This window comes from Mytilus edulis, chromosome 3 (genome assembly GCF_963676685.1).
Source record: "Mytilus edulis chromosome 3, xbMytEdul2.2, whole genome shotgun sequence".
NCBI classification, from domain to species: domain Eukaryota; kingdom Metazoa; phylum Mollusca; class Bivalvia; order Mytilida; family Mytilidae; genus Mytilus; species Mytilus edulis.
This window is the reverse complement of record NC_092346.1, coordinates 81074755-81090102: the sequence shown is the minus strand read 5'-3', so window position 1 is coordinate 81090102 and position 15348 is coordinate 81074755. Positions and strand designations below refer to the sequence as shown.

General features: G+C 31.9%; 1 protein-coding gene across 8 annotated transcripts in view; it reads right to left on the bottom strand.

The window, feature by feature from the left end:
- LOC139514510 (unconventional myosin-XVI-like) overlaps positions 1 to 15348 on the bottom strand; it is a 119926-nt gene that overhangs the window by 92686 nt on the left and 11892 nt on the right. For all 8 annotated transcript variants that reach the window (XM_071303860.1, XM_071303864.1, XM_071303865.1 and 5 more), the window contains exons 4-9: positions 14625 to 14768; positions 14072 to 14180; positions 4748 to 4872; positions 3290 to 3415; positions 1675 to 1919; positions 201 to 432 (exon numbers count right to left, since the gene is read on the bottom strand). In XM_071303860.1, the coding sequence (XP_071159961.1) occupies positions 201 to 432; positions 1675 to 1919; positions 3290 to 3415; positions 4748 to 4872; positions 14072 to 14180; positions 14625 to 14768 (981 nt within the window). The remainder of the gene's footprint in view (positions 1 to 200; positions 433 to 1674; positions 1920 to 3289; positions 3416 to 4747; positions 4873 to 14071; positions 14181 to 14624; positions 14769 to 15348) is intronic.

Here is a 15348-nt window from a genome sequence, read left to right as displayed (position 1 = left end):
AAAAAGTTACCAATTATTAAAGGTAACCGATTGCAATTAATAACCCCCCATCCCCCCTATAAATTATAATTCATAAAGTATGCCAGTAGGTGTCTAATTTGCAAATTGTATATAGACGCTGTATACAGAAAGATTTATAATTTATAAGTATTCTAAAGGTGAAAAGTAAGATAGAAGGTGACAGAGTTAACCTTTTTTACCTTGGTAATGTCAGCAGTCTTCCAGATTTTAGAAACATAAACTTCTTCTTCATCACTGTCATCATGCTTTACATCCCTTTCTTCATAGAAACCTTTTTCTTCAATGTTTATTCTTCCAACAGTTTGTTCTGTTTTATTTTTTTTCCCACCAAAATCACTGCCATTCATTAACATATACTGCCTTCCTTCAAGAAGACTATCCATTTTTCCTACACTTGAATGGCGGGGTTTCCTAAAAATTATCATTTTCAAGTGGATAAGAACAAGTTTTACTCTTCCTTTTTATTTTTAAAAACAATAAAGTTTGTGATGATCTTCCACAGGAAATAAGACAAAATATCAACTACTAAGTAAATAAATTGTTTATTTATATTTTTTCTTCTCTTTTACTGTTGTGTGTTTGCTAATCATTCATATTGAAAATAAACAAGAGTAAATAAACAGAAAGTGTGCACATGCTAAATTGTATCACCTGTTTTACTTATGATTTAATTCATGTTGAAAGTCTGTGTTACTACAAGTATCAATGATCCATGAAAATTAAGTCATGTTCAGATGCCAAACAGACATTTACACTCAATAATAATCCCATAATTATATTGATTTTAGTATCAGAGAAACAGATCAAACCACAAAATCATAATATTGACCAATGAACCATGAAAATGAGGTCAAGGTAATATGAATCATGCCAGTGGGACACCTACACCTGACAATCCTTCCATACAATAAATAAAGTGACCTTATAGCTTTAGTACCTGAGTAGTAGACAAACCACAAATACTAAACATTGTTTTAAACCATAGAAATAGAGGTCAAGATCAGATGAAACCTGTAAGTCGAACATGAACACCATTCCATAAACCAAATATAGTTGACCTACTTCTAATTGTATTTGAAAAATAAACCAGAATACAAATGCTTAATATTGATCATTAAACAATGAATGAGGTCAATGTCAAATGAAACCAGGTAAACAGACATGGGAATCTTACAGTCATTCAATATTTGTAATTCTTTTAACATTTGAATTCATATTTCACCTCCGCACACGAAACCCATGAAAATTGGTATCTAACAAATAATAATAAATCTACAGTATATTTGCCTTTTCTTGTTTTACTTATTCTTATTTACAATAATTCAAAGTTTTTCACATAACACATATGTTCTATTTTTTGCCATGGTGGCCATATTGGTTTGCAGACAGGATAATTGTACAAAAAAAAACTAGAAATGCTTAGGGGGATCTTCGCTAAATTTTGATGCGATTGGCCAAGTAGATTCAAAGGAGAACAATAATTCCAAATTGAGTTCTTTATAGAAAATATATCATTTATATTATTAAATGAATGTATATAAAGAATACTATAATATTTCAATTGCAAACTTTTGATATATGAAAGAGGAAAATTAAATCTATTCTCACATCTACAACATTCAAAAGATACAAAATCATATGAAAAATACTTACACTGTTTTACTGTTAATTCTAATTATACCCCCTCCTTGTAGACCATCATCCTCATCTTCTGCATCATCATCATCATCTTTAACATCTAGTTCTGATGATTCAGAATCTCTGTTAGTCTTTCTTTCCCTCTTTAACAGGAGAGCTTTAATCTCATTACTTCCAGTTAAAGCTGATGGTTTATTTCCTTCGTTGTCTAAAGCATTTAAATCTGCTTTTTGCTTGATCAAAGTTTTAACTGTTTCCAACTGCAAATGAAAGCTATATCTTATTCATGATGTTAAAACAACCGACTCATTTTCAACTATACTTTCTGTGTATAATTTCATATGGACATTATTCCTTTACCTCTATAACAACAGTACAAGCCATGGTTCACATTGATTAATAATCATGCATGCTAGACGTACACTTAACTTCAATAAATTGAAAGACCATGATAACAAAGTTTGCCTTGTTAACTAGTTTAACACCACTACAATTCATATGCATGTCTTAACTCTCTTTTGTCATATCTAAATGATTTTGTTTATTTTGAGAATTGAGTTTTATTGGCAAATCCTTGATTGTTTTATGGTCATTTTATTCACAGCTTTTCACAGACTACTTTAAGAGTAGGACTTATCATGTCTTCACTAGTCTATTGCTGAAGACTGTATTTTGGCCTCTAGAAATATTTAAGATATTTTTTATTCTTGGGTTGCTGCCACCTTGGCGTAAACCCAAACATCTCCTTTGTTCATATTTGACTGTATTGTTGAATACTGTATGTTATCCTATAAAGGAGTTTGGGTTAATTTTATTGTTGGTATAAATATTAATTTTTTTATTAGTAAATCAAAACCATACTAAATAGTACACAAATGTTCTTGCACAGTACTTCATTCAGATCATGTCTTTATGTCTATTTTTTGTTGTTACGGAGGAGGGAATAAGAGGGATGGTAATATATCCCCCCTTCTGTGTTTTGAATGTTATGTTTTTCTTTGTATTGATATGATGAGTTCAGCCTTATTCAACTGATTTTTATAGTTTGTTCTTATGTTGTACTGTTACACAACTGTTCTGGTTGAGGGAGAGTTGAGTGCTTACATACATGTTTAACCCCACCAAATTCTTTAAGTGCCTGTCCCAAGTCAGGAGCCCTTCAGTCAAAATGTTCGTTGTTATCATTTTTATTTACAAATTGTTTTGTTATAAATTAGGCCATAAATTTTCTAAATTGATTTGTTTTGAATTTTTTATGTCTTTGCCTTTTATCGCTGACTTTAAAGTGTGTGTTTTTCTCATTGTTGAAGGCTGTATATATGGTTGCCTATAATTTCTTACATCCACTTAATTCGATCTTTGTCGGATAGCTGTCTCATTGGCAATCATACCACATCTACTTATATCTATATTTAGATATATGAAATGTCAGAGCAATGGTCTTTGAGGGTATTTTCATCCTATCTGCATCTTTACTCCAAGATATCAGACTGTAGGTCATTTCAGTATTTGAAACTGGCTCAAATACAAACTAATTATGAGTAAGCAAGTCATCAACAATTAGCAAAACACAAAACTCAAGTTACAAAGTAATCAATTTCAAGAAATGTTTTACAATAAATAAACTGACCTGATTAAATCTAGAAGCTACATGCAATGGGGTCCAGTACAGGTTATCTTTAATATTTATGTCTGCTCCATGTTTCATAAGTAGCTTTATGACTTTTTTGTACCCATTAGCACAGGCTATGTGTAACTGAAAAGAAATACATGTAAACAAAAAGTACCAGTAAACAAAATAATCTTCAATCAAGCCAGGAACAAAAAAAATATCTGAATGAAAATTTTTACTTCCTTCCCCGTTACGAGTCTAACTCTATATTAAAGTATAATTGACTCAGGCACATCTCAAACAGACAGGAGGCCACTCCTTTGACCAAAAGTAAATGTCCAGGAAAAACTGGATGGTATTTACAATAAAATATTAAGCTTAACTACAACTATATACACTGGATATCCTGCTGTCTATTTCAGATGTTGTTGGGTCCAGGAGATGGTATTCACTCTGGCCCTGAAGTCCTCTAGTGATCCAGACTCCACTGCTGATTCAGTAAGTTTATTCCACTCTCTAGTTGTTTTTGGGAAGAATGAGTCCTTCTTCACTCTAGTCTGTCTAAATTTGTTTGCCCCTGGTCCTACTGTCACCTGATGCATTGCATTTGGCTGGATCAATGGCAATCAACTAGTGTTGAGTCTTGTAACACAGCACTAGACTCTGTTTCTATCATGTGTGTTGCAGTGATTCCTATTGAAGTTGGTCCAGAAGCTTTGTAACGCATCCAGGAGAGTTTAATTGGTGAGGATCCCATACCGAGGAAGTATATTCCAGGGTTGTTCTTTCTAACATGGAGTAAGCTGTAGCTTTTGTTGCTGGAGTACACCTACCCAGATTTCTCCGTAAGAAACCTGAGTGTCTTGGCTTTCCCTATGGTCTGGTTCATGTGATTTGACCAGGTGAGGTCTTTAATAATAGTGAGCCAAAGATATTTCCCAGTCTATTGTTTATAATCTTGGTCCATGGAGTGGACATTACTATAGATAACATATCTGCTCATAAAAACAGCAAGATAAATTTTATGATGACATTTGTCATTGTCCCTATTCAAATTAACTAATCATTAAAACTAAGACTTACAAGTGACACTTTATTCTCCCAGTTATACATGATTCTCTTTTCTGAACAATTATTTAAGACTTACAAATGACACTTTATTCCATTGTTAATTAAAGCTAAGACTTGCAAGTTTCACTTTATTCCATTATTAATTAAGCTAAGACTTACTAGTGACACTTTATTCCATTGTTAATTAAGCTTAGACTTACTGGTGACACTTTATTCCATTGTTAGTTAAGCTAAGACTTACAAGTGACACTTTATTCCATTGTTAGTTAAGCTAAGACTTACAAGTGACACTTTTTTCCATTGTTAATTAAGCTTAGACTTACAAGTGACACTTTTTTCCATTGTTAATTAAGCTTAGACTTACAAGTGACACTTTTTTCCATTGTTAATTAAGCTTAGACTTACTAGTGACACTGTATTCTCATTGATTTTGTTCGGGGATCCACCATTACTTAACTGATCATGAACATCCTTGTACATCTGACGAGGTGTTGATAACTGAATTTCTTTTTTCTTACTAGCATCCAGTCCTATATAAATTATTAAGATAACAGATATATGGAAAGTAAACAGAAAGTGACTTCATGTAACATTCTTTATCAATCAGGTCACACCTATTTATGATCTATTTTTGTTAATAAAGTTTTTTCCATTATTATATGTATGTCATAATTCTCATATTATTATGACAATTTTCTTTTAAATAGATATTTTCATTGATAATTTTTTTTTTATTCCTGAGTTCATTCATCTTCTTTTGTTAAGTGATGGTAACAATATATTTCTATGGTATTATAAAAAAAATGTTGGTTTTCTTTTCATTTATACTACATGTACTACTGAGGTTATCAGGAAATTACAAGCCTGAAATATCTATCAGGTTTAAGTTTTGTGAACGTGCATGAATGATGCATTCAAACGAAATAATCATATTGAAGTCATGTAAATGAAAAAATACCCATTTAAAAATAGTATGCATATCAACATTATAACATAAATTAAAAGGAATAAATGGAAAGAAATACAATGAAGTTATGGAGATTAAAAGGAAGTATCATTATGCATGCCGCCATCTGGTTTTCACTCAATACTAATATAGAAAGTCAATTTATTTTCTGTTCAAAACAGGAAGTTTTAGTTTTGAACTTTATAAAATATAGGAACATCTAAGTTTTCACTCATTTCACCAACATTATATAGTATATAATATCATTTTGTAAATCCCAGTTATGCATGATTCTCTTATCTGAACAATTGTGGCAAATTATACTTGTTTGTTGATACTGTGCTGTTTGTGAACAAAATGCATCTACCATCAATAAACGTTACAAAATTTCTTCTTACTTAATATATTCTGCACATATTTAGTTTTTTTCCTACACATCATTAAAAACATATTGGACAAAAACCAATAATAACAACTAGTTTTATATTAAATCAAAAGTTGTACATTAGTATATATTAAAACAAGAGTGTACAGGCTGAAATGTCATGCTACTTTATGATTGAACATATGTTGATAGTGTGTAATTTGAAGGTTTAACTATAACTTTCTAATATTAAGGTTAACATTATCAAGGTTTTACTATAACTTTCTAATATTAAGGTTAACATTATCAAGGTTTAACTATAACTTTCTAATATTAAGGTTAACATTATCAATGACAATGATCATTCAAAATGACCTCAAAATCAGATGAACCCTGCTAGACACACTTGTACACCTTATGATCATACCATACACCAAATATAACCTATTGTCATGTATCAGAGAGACAGGCCAAATTACAAATATGGAAATTTGACCATTGACCCTTAAAAAAGAGGCACAATGCATATAATCATTCCATACACCAAATATAGTTGACACATTCCAACAGTATCTGAAAAACAAACATTACCATGAAAGCTTTACATTGACTTCTGAACCATGAAAATAAGATAAAGGTCAAATGAACCCTGCAAGACAGACATATACACTTTACAATAATTATATCATATACACCAAATAAAGCTGACCTATTGCTTATAATATTTCTGACAAGTAGAAACTAGAGGCTCTAAAGAGCCTGTGTCGCTCACCTTGGTCTATGTTCATATTAAACAAAAAACACAGATGGATTCATCACAAAATTGTGTTTTGGTGATGGTGATGTGTTTGTAGATCTTACTTTACTGAACATTCTTGCTGCTTACAATTATCTCTATTTATAAAGAACTTGGCTCAGTAGTTACAGTGGAAAATATTTTTTTTACAAAAATTTACAAAATTTATGAAAACTGTTAAAAATTGACTGTAAAGGGTAATAACTCCTTAAGGGGTCAATGGACCATTTTTGATCATGTTGACTTATTAATAGGTCTTATTTTGCTGTACATTATTGCTGTTTACAGTTTATCTCCATCTATAATAAAATTCAAGATAATAACCAAAAGCTGCAATTTTTTCTTAAAATTATCAATTCAGGGGCAGCAACCCAACAACGGGTTGCCTGATTGGTGTGAAAATTTCAGGGCAGATAGATTTTGACCCAATGAACAATTTTATCCCATCAGATGTGCTCTAAATGTTTTGGTTTCAGAGATATGAGCCAAAAACTGCATTTTACCCTATGTACTATTTTTAGCCAAGTTGGCCATCTTGGTTAGCGGGCACGGTCATCTGACACATTTTTTAAACAAGAAAACCTAATGATGATTGTGGACTAGTTTGGTTAAATTTGTCTAAGCAGTTTCAGGGGAGAAAATTTTTGTAAAAGATTTTCAAAATTAATGAAAAATTGTTAAAAATTTACTATAAAGGGCAATAACTCCTTAAAGGGTCAACTGACCATCTAGGTCATGTTGACTGATTTGTAGATCTTACTTTGCTGAACATTATTGCTGTTTACAGTTTATCTCTATCTATTATAATATTCAAGATAATAACAAAATCGGCAAAATTTACCCCTATGTTCCATTTTTAGCCATGGCTGCCATCTTAATTGGTTGGCCGGGTCACATTTTTTAAAACTAGATACCCCAATGATGATTGTGGCAAAGTTTGGTTTAATTTGGCCCAGTAATTTCAGAGGAGAAGATTTTTAACAGGCTATTATTTGAACTTGGAATTATTTTTAATTATGGAATTTGCTTGATTTCTTGTTATTGAAATTTTTAATAAATTCCATGTTTATTCTGTACTGAAATGTTCTGTGCTGTGCACAACACTTTTTATTACAAAGAAAATATTCTATTTTCAATAGAATGTACTGTGCCGCGCACAACACTATCTAACCAAAATACATCGTATGGAAAGTGTTATTAACCACTCATAAGATTATATTACCAAATAAACATGGAATTTATTAAAAATATTAAACACAAGAAATTATGCAAATTCCATAATTAAAAATAATTCCAAGCTCAAATAATAGCCTGTTTTTTGTAAAAGTTAACGACGACAGACGCCAAGTGATGAGAAAAGCTCACTTGGCCCTGCAGGCCAGGTGAGCTAAAAATCAGAAAAAAATAATAATTTCCAATCTAAATCTTTAAACAAAAAGTTTATGTCATTGTACAGCTGCTGCCAATATCGCTGCAAATTTTTTATCTCTATTTCTGGCATTCTGAGACTTGTCACCGGAGAAACAAAACATACAGATACACCTGGTATGATGATGGATGATATTTAACACCACTTTTTCTATTTTCTATATTCTATATCTACTGAAATTCATCTGTATATAAACTTCAGATAAAAGATTTGGAATTGTTAGCCATTTTTTTTTATTTCATTGAGAAAAATAATACAAGGTTATTATTTCATTAAAAAGAACTAAAAGTTAAATTCTGATAGCATTATTTGCATGCAGAATATTCACTGATGAACAATCACGTTCATAAAATTCAAAATGCAGTTATTTTTTTTACATTCATTGATCAACGATCACATTCATAAATGCATTTATCATTTTTTTTCAAATCTTAGCAAATAGGTTATGCTTCTCAAAATTTCAAGGCTTATATATATGTCTATCAAAAACACTGCTTTTACCATAAAATTCCACAAACATAATTACAAGGGACCTTCCTCATAAAGGTGTTAAGACTATGCACAAAAATTATTTAAATCAGTTGAGGCTATCTTGATTTATTATATCACATAGAAATGCTGACAGGCAGACAGAGAAAGTAATTAATATAGAGCACTTTTAACTAAATGATGAGGCTCTAATAATTTCAAAACTTAAAGTAACAGTGAGAGTATTATGTGTAAAATTTGTAAATGAGATATACAAACTAAAAAAATCAATTTGTTTTGCCTGCATATTAAATTGCTAATAAATGGATGATTTACTGAAAGTAAAAAACAATCTAGGTTTAGCATATCATATCAAACTTATGTGACCAATTTATCATTAACAAGAAATGATTAACCAAAACTAAAGACTCTTAAGAGCCTGTGTCGCTCACCTTGGTCTATATGCATATCAAACAAAGAAAACAGATGGTCAGATGGATTCATGACAAAATTGTGTTTTGGTGATGGTGATGTGTTTGGATATCTTGCTTTACTGAACATTCTTGCTACTTACAATTTTGCCTATCTATAATGAACTTGGTCCTTTAGTTCCAGAGGAAAATATTTTGTAAAAACTAATGAAAACTGTTAAAAATTGACTATAAAGGGCAATAACTCCTTAAGAGGTCAACTGACCATTTTGGTCATTTTGACTTATTTGTAGATCTTACTTTGCTGAACATTATTGCAGTTTACAGTTTATCTCTATCTATAATAGTATTCAAGATAAAAACCAACCAGGTGCTCCGCAGGGCGCAGCTTTATACGACCGCAAACCCTGAACAGTTGGGGCAAGTATGGACAAAACATTCAAGCGTGATACAGCTCTGAATTTGGATTGTGATCAAATTTTTGACGTTACATGGTTTTTTTTACACAAAACAAATGTCAAGATTTTACAAATTAATTAAAGATTTCTTCTTCAAACTTATTTAAATCTAAAATTAAATAGTTGACACAGCATAGGTTTCTGACACAGAATGAATGTGGTCTAATGAACTTAAAAATTTTTTTTTGCCTTTGAGCAATTCACTATGCTGTTGAATATTAATCCTCTAAAAAAAATGTTTGAAGAAATTTTCTTTTTATTTATGAAATCTGAAATGAGAAAAATTTAACACCCCCCCCCCCCCCCCCCCCCCCCCCCCCCCCCATTTTTTTTCTTCACATCCCCGTTTCCCTTTTTCCAAAACTGATATCAATTCAAATTTCTAATGGAGTTTGCAACAATAACTACTCTTTTAAATACATCATAAAATATTAAAATGTAAAATAAAGTGCTTGTTATCACTGAATGGTAAAGATTGGTTGGTAGTAAAAGTGAATATACATTGTTTATTGTATAAAACAATAAAAAAAACTTCATCAGCAACATATTGGCAAATTTCCAATGAAGTTATTTACATAAAGTTATTGGCAAATAAAAATAGAAAATGACATCATAGTTATGTCTGGCAAATGTCCAACATACATTATCTAAAAACATTTTAGATAAGATAAGGAAAAAAAGCTTCATCAGCAACATTTTATATTGGCAAATTTCCAATGAAGTTATTTACATAAAGTTATTGGCAAATAAAAATAGAAAATGACATCATTCATGTCTGGCAAATTTCCAACATATATTATCAACTACTATTCTATACAAAGAAAGATAACTCCAATTGAAAATTAATTGCTATTGCACAATATTGTGCAATTAGATATTTCTTGCTATTGTGCAATACTGTGCAATTGAAAATTTCTTGCTATTGCACAATACTTGATATGGAATCCTGGTTTGGACCAACTTGAAAACTGGGCCCATAATCAAAAATCAAAGTACATGTTTAGATAAAGCATATCAAATAAGCCCGAGAATTTAATTTTTGTTAAAATCAAACTTAGTTTAATTTTGGACCCTTTGGACCTTAATGTAGACCAATTTGAAAACTGGACCAAAAATTAAGAATCTACATACACAGTTAGATTTGGCATATCAAAGAACCCATTTATTCAATTTTTGATGAAATCAAACAAAGTTTAATTTTGGACCCCCATTTGGACCAACTTGAAAACTAGGCCAATAATTAAAAATCTAAGTACATTTTTAAATTCAGCATATCAAAGAACCCCAAAGATTCAATTTTTATTAAAATCAAACTAAGTTTAATTTTGGACCCTTTGGACCTTAATGTAGACCAATTTGAAAACGGGACCAAAAATTAAGAATATACATACATAGTTAGATTCGGCATATCAAAGAACCCCAATTATTCATTTTTTGATGAAATCACACAAAGTTCAATTTTGGACCCTTATTCCTAAACTGTTGGGACCAAAACTCCAAAAATCAATCCTAACCTTCCTTTTGTGGTCATAAACCTTGTGTTTAAATTTCATTGATTTCTATTTACTTATACTAAAGTTATTGTGCGAAAACCAAGAATAATGCTTATTTTGGGCCCTTTTTTGGCCCTTAATTCCTAAACGGTTGGAACCAAAACTCCCAAAATCAATCCCAACCGTCCTTTTGTGGTCATAAACCTTGTGTCAAAATTTCATAGATTTCTATTCACTTAAACTAAAGTTATAGTGCGAAAACCAAGAAAATGCTTATTTGGGCCCTTTTTGGCCCCTAATTCCTAAAATATTGGGACAAAAACTCCCAAAATCAATCCCAACCTTCCTTTTGTGGTAATAAACCTTGTGTTAAAATTTCATTGATTTCTATTCACTTTTACTAAAGTTAGAGTGCGAAAACTAAAAGTATTCGGACGACGACGACGACGCGGACGACGACGCCAACGTGATAGCAATATACGACCAAAAAATTAAAATTTTTGCGGTCGTATAAAAACCGAAAAATTTCCTTAAAAATTACCAATTGGGGGGCAGCAACACAACAGTCAGTTGTCAAATTCATCTGAAAATTTCAGGGCAGATAGATATTGACTTGATAAACAATTTAACACCTTGTCAGATTTGCTCTAAATGCTACTGTTTCAAAGTTATAAGCCAAAATCTACATTTTACCCCGATTTTTATAGCCATGGTTACCATCTTGGTTGGTTGGCCGGGTCACCATACACATTTTTTTAAACAAAATACCCTAATAATGATTGTGGCTAAGTATGGTTAAGTTTGCCCAGTAGTTTCAGAGGAGAAGATTTTTGTAAAAGATAACAAAAATTTATGAAAAAATTGATAAAAAATGACTATAAAGGGCAATAACTCCTTCAGGGGTCAAATGACCATTTTGACCATGTAAAACTTACTTGTAGATCTTACTTTGCTGAACATTATTGCTGTTTACAGTTTATCTCTATCTATAATAATATTCAAGGTAATAACCAAAAACAGCAAAATTTCCTTAAAATTACCAATTCAGGGGCAGCAACCCAACAACCGGTTGTCCAATTCATTTGAAAATTTCAGGGCAGATAGATTAATTCTTAATAAACAATTTTACCCCATGTCAGATTTGCTCTAAATGCTTTGGTTTCAGAGTTATAAGCCAAAATTATTTTACCCCTATGTTCTATTATAAGCAATGGCGGCCAACTTGGTTGGCTGGCCGGGTCACGCCACACATTTTTAAACTAGATACCCCAATGATGATTGTGGCCAAGTTTGGTTTAATTTGGCCCAGTAGTTTCAGAGGAGAAGATTTTTGTAAAAGTTAATGACGCCAGACGACTCCAGGTGCTGGAGTTTCTCGCTGCATTGAAGACCCATTGGTGGCTTTCGGCTGTTGTCTGCTCTACGGTCGGGGTGTGGTCTCTTTGACACATTCCCCATTTCCATTCTCAATTTTATTTCCAAATTTTTACTCTGGATACTGTGTTTTGTTCATAAACAAGTTTTTGTCCAAATTCCATAAAATTCTATGAAGGTTTGACAGAGTTATTGATGTATAATTTGTTTTACCACAGACTGAACCTCGATGTAAACTCATCAGGCGACAGAATTTTGGATACATGTGTCCCGCTTTGGCGACACATATCAAAAACAATGTCAAGGTCAGATTGGCACTTTTAGAAAATATTTACAAATAATAATAATTGTAAGGACCAAACTTAGTGCAAACTTACTTTTATAGTAACCAGCTGAGAAGATCATCTTTTTAAAACAAACTCAGCTTCTATCTTACAATTATCTTATCAATCAAATATAGTAGACCTATAATTTACTACAAAATAATCCATGTCAGGAAAGCTGAATAATGATCACTGAATCATGAAAATGAGGTCAAAGTCAGGTTAACACTTTTAGTTGCACATATACACCTGGACAGTGTTCTCCCCAGATATTTCATTAAGCATCCTGGTAAACAGGAGAATTGAAATACCATCTTTTTCTATAACTATAGCATCACATCTATAACATAATCTATAAGACAAGAGTGCACACACTGAAATGTCTCGCCTTCTTTACTAATCATTGATATTATGTTGATAGTCCTAAGTATAAAGCTTTATTACAACTGTGACTGAACTTAACATTAACCAAGATAGCTAAACAAAGACCAATGAACCATAAAAATGAGGTCAAGGTCAGAAGAACCATGCCAGGCAGACATGTACAGCTAACAATGCTTCCATACAACAAATATAGTTGACCTATTACTTATAGTTTAAGAAAAATAGACCAAAACACAAAAACGTAACACTGTGCAATGAACCATGCAATTGAGGTTATGGTCAAATAAAACCTGCGGGACTGACATATAGATCATAATATATTTCCATACACCAAATATAGTTGACCTTTGGCATATAATATTAGATAAAAAGACCAAAACTTAAAAACTTAACTTTGACCACTGAACAATGAAAATGAGGTCAAGGTCAGATGACATCTGCCCGCTAGACAAGTACACCTTACAATCATTCCATACAACAAATATAGTAGACCTATTGCATAAAGTATGAGAAAAACAGACCAAAACACAAAAACGTATCTATAACCATTGAACCATGAAAATGAGGTCAAGGTCAGATGACACCTGCCAGTTGGACATGTACACCTTCAAGTCCTTCCATACACCAAATTTACTAGCCCTATTGCTTACAGTATCTGAGATATGGACTTGACCATCAAAACTTAACCTTGTTCACTGATCCATGAAATGAGGTCGAGGTCAAGTGAAAACTGTCTGACGGGCAGGAGGACCTTGCAAGGTACGCACATACCAAATATAGTTATCCTATTACTTATAATAAGAGAGAATTCAACATTACAAAAATTCTGAACTTTTTTTTCAAGTGGTCACTCACTGTCACTGAACCATGAAAATGAGGTCAAGGACATTGAACATGTGACTGACGGAAACTTCGTAACATGAGGCATCTATATACAAAGTATGAAGCATCCAGGTCTTTCACCTTCTAAAATATAAACCTTTTAAGAACTTAGCTAACGCCGCTGCCGCCGTAGCCGCCACCGCCGGATCACTATCCCTATGTCGAGCTTTCTGCAACAAAAGTTGCAGGCTTGACAAAAACCACTTCAGGTAGCATCACATCTATAACATAATCTATAAGAAAACCAATTCAGACAGTATCACAATACCATGGTGCTAAAATGCCCTGGGGAGAACACTATACAGTGACTATATACTCAATCTATAGACCATTGTAGTATAGTGCAGAGAAATAAAAGAAGTGCATTGTAAATATACATACCATGTGTCTCCATGTAATTATTGATAACTTGTTGACATTCTGATCCGTCCTGACAATGGTCTCCAGCAAAAAATCCATCAACATCAACCAGGTTAATATCAGCACCATTCTTATGAAATCAAAGTCGCACATAAGTCATTTTAGTAGACCAAGAAAGGATATTAAAGCCATTAGTTTATTTCTTGATAATAGTCATGGTTTTTTTTAGAGATATATAGATATAAGAAGATGTGGTATGTGTGCCAATGAGACAACTTTCCAAAGTATACATTTGAGTGATTGGTATTAAATATCCTATTTGGAAACTGTATCACTTTTATCTTTACTATTATGACTCAGTTTTTTGTTGAAATTAAAAAGATCCAAATTCTCCTTGTAACAAGCAAAAATGTAAATGAATAGTCCATTATTCTATTTTTTTTAAGGGAAAGGAGAGCTTTAATAATAAGACTTATTAATAAACATTATGAATTAAACATTTATGATAATAAAAAGTACAATAATCTGGAAAAAATAAACAATATATATCTGGTTGAAACACCTAGCAACTTACATTGAGTAATAACTGTACCATATCCACAGAGTCACATGAACAAGCAGTGTGTAAAGGTGTCCACCAATCATCATCCTGTATATTGATGTCTGCTCCATGGCTGATTAAAATGGCTGCTGTTACTGCATTATCATCTGATGCACACTATAAGAAATGTTAAGGTACTGTATATATGATACTGAGCTGAATGACTTCATGCACAGATCCAGGATTGGATGTTAAGGGAGGGGGTTCCAGATAATCAAAAGTTGAAGAACCATATTTCAACATAAATTGGTTGTTATTTTAACTACTGTATTTATTTGTTTTCTTAGAGGGGGGTTCTGGATGCACCCATGTCTGAATCCGTCAGGGAATCAGTGACCAGACATGCAACAGATTATCAACTTACTTCCACCAACATTATTCTTTTGGCACTTATGTAACATGATTAATTTACACTCTCTTAGTTCTATAACAACCCTATTCTTTGCGCCTTCTGTATCCCTATCTTACTGAATTGAGTGATTTAGCAGCATGAAATATTCATTAATTTTATCCAGTAGTTAATAAATTAAAAACTTTATTTTTGAATAGTTGATAAGTTTGTCCAAGTTGATGCACTGGTCATATATTATGAAAGAAATATTTGGAAAGTTATGGAACAAAACAAATTAAGAGTTCAAACAATTATTGAAATTGCACTTTAAATTATTTTTTTTATTAAATGATATGTTGTGCTTCT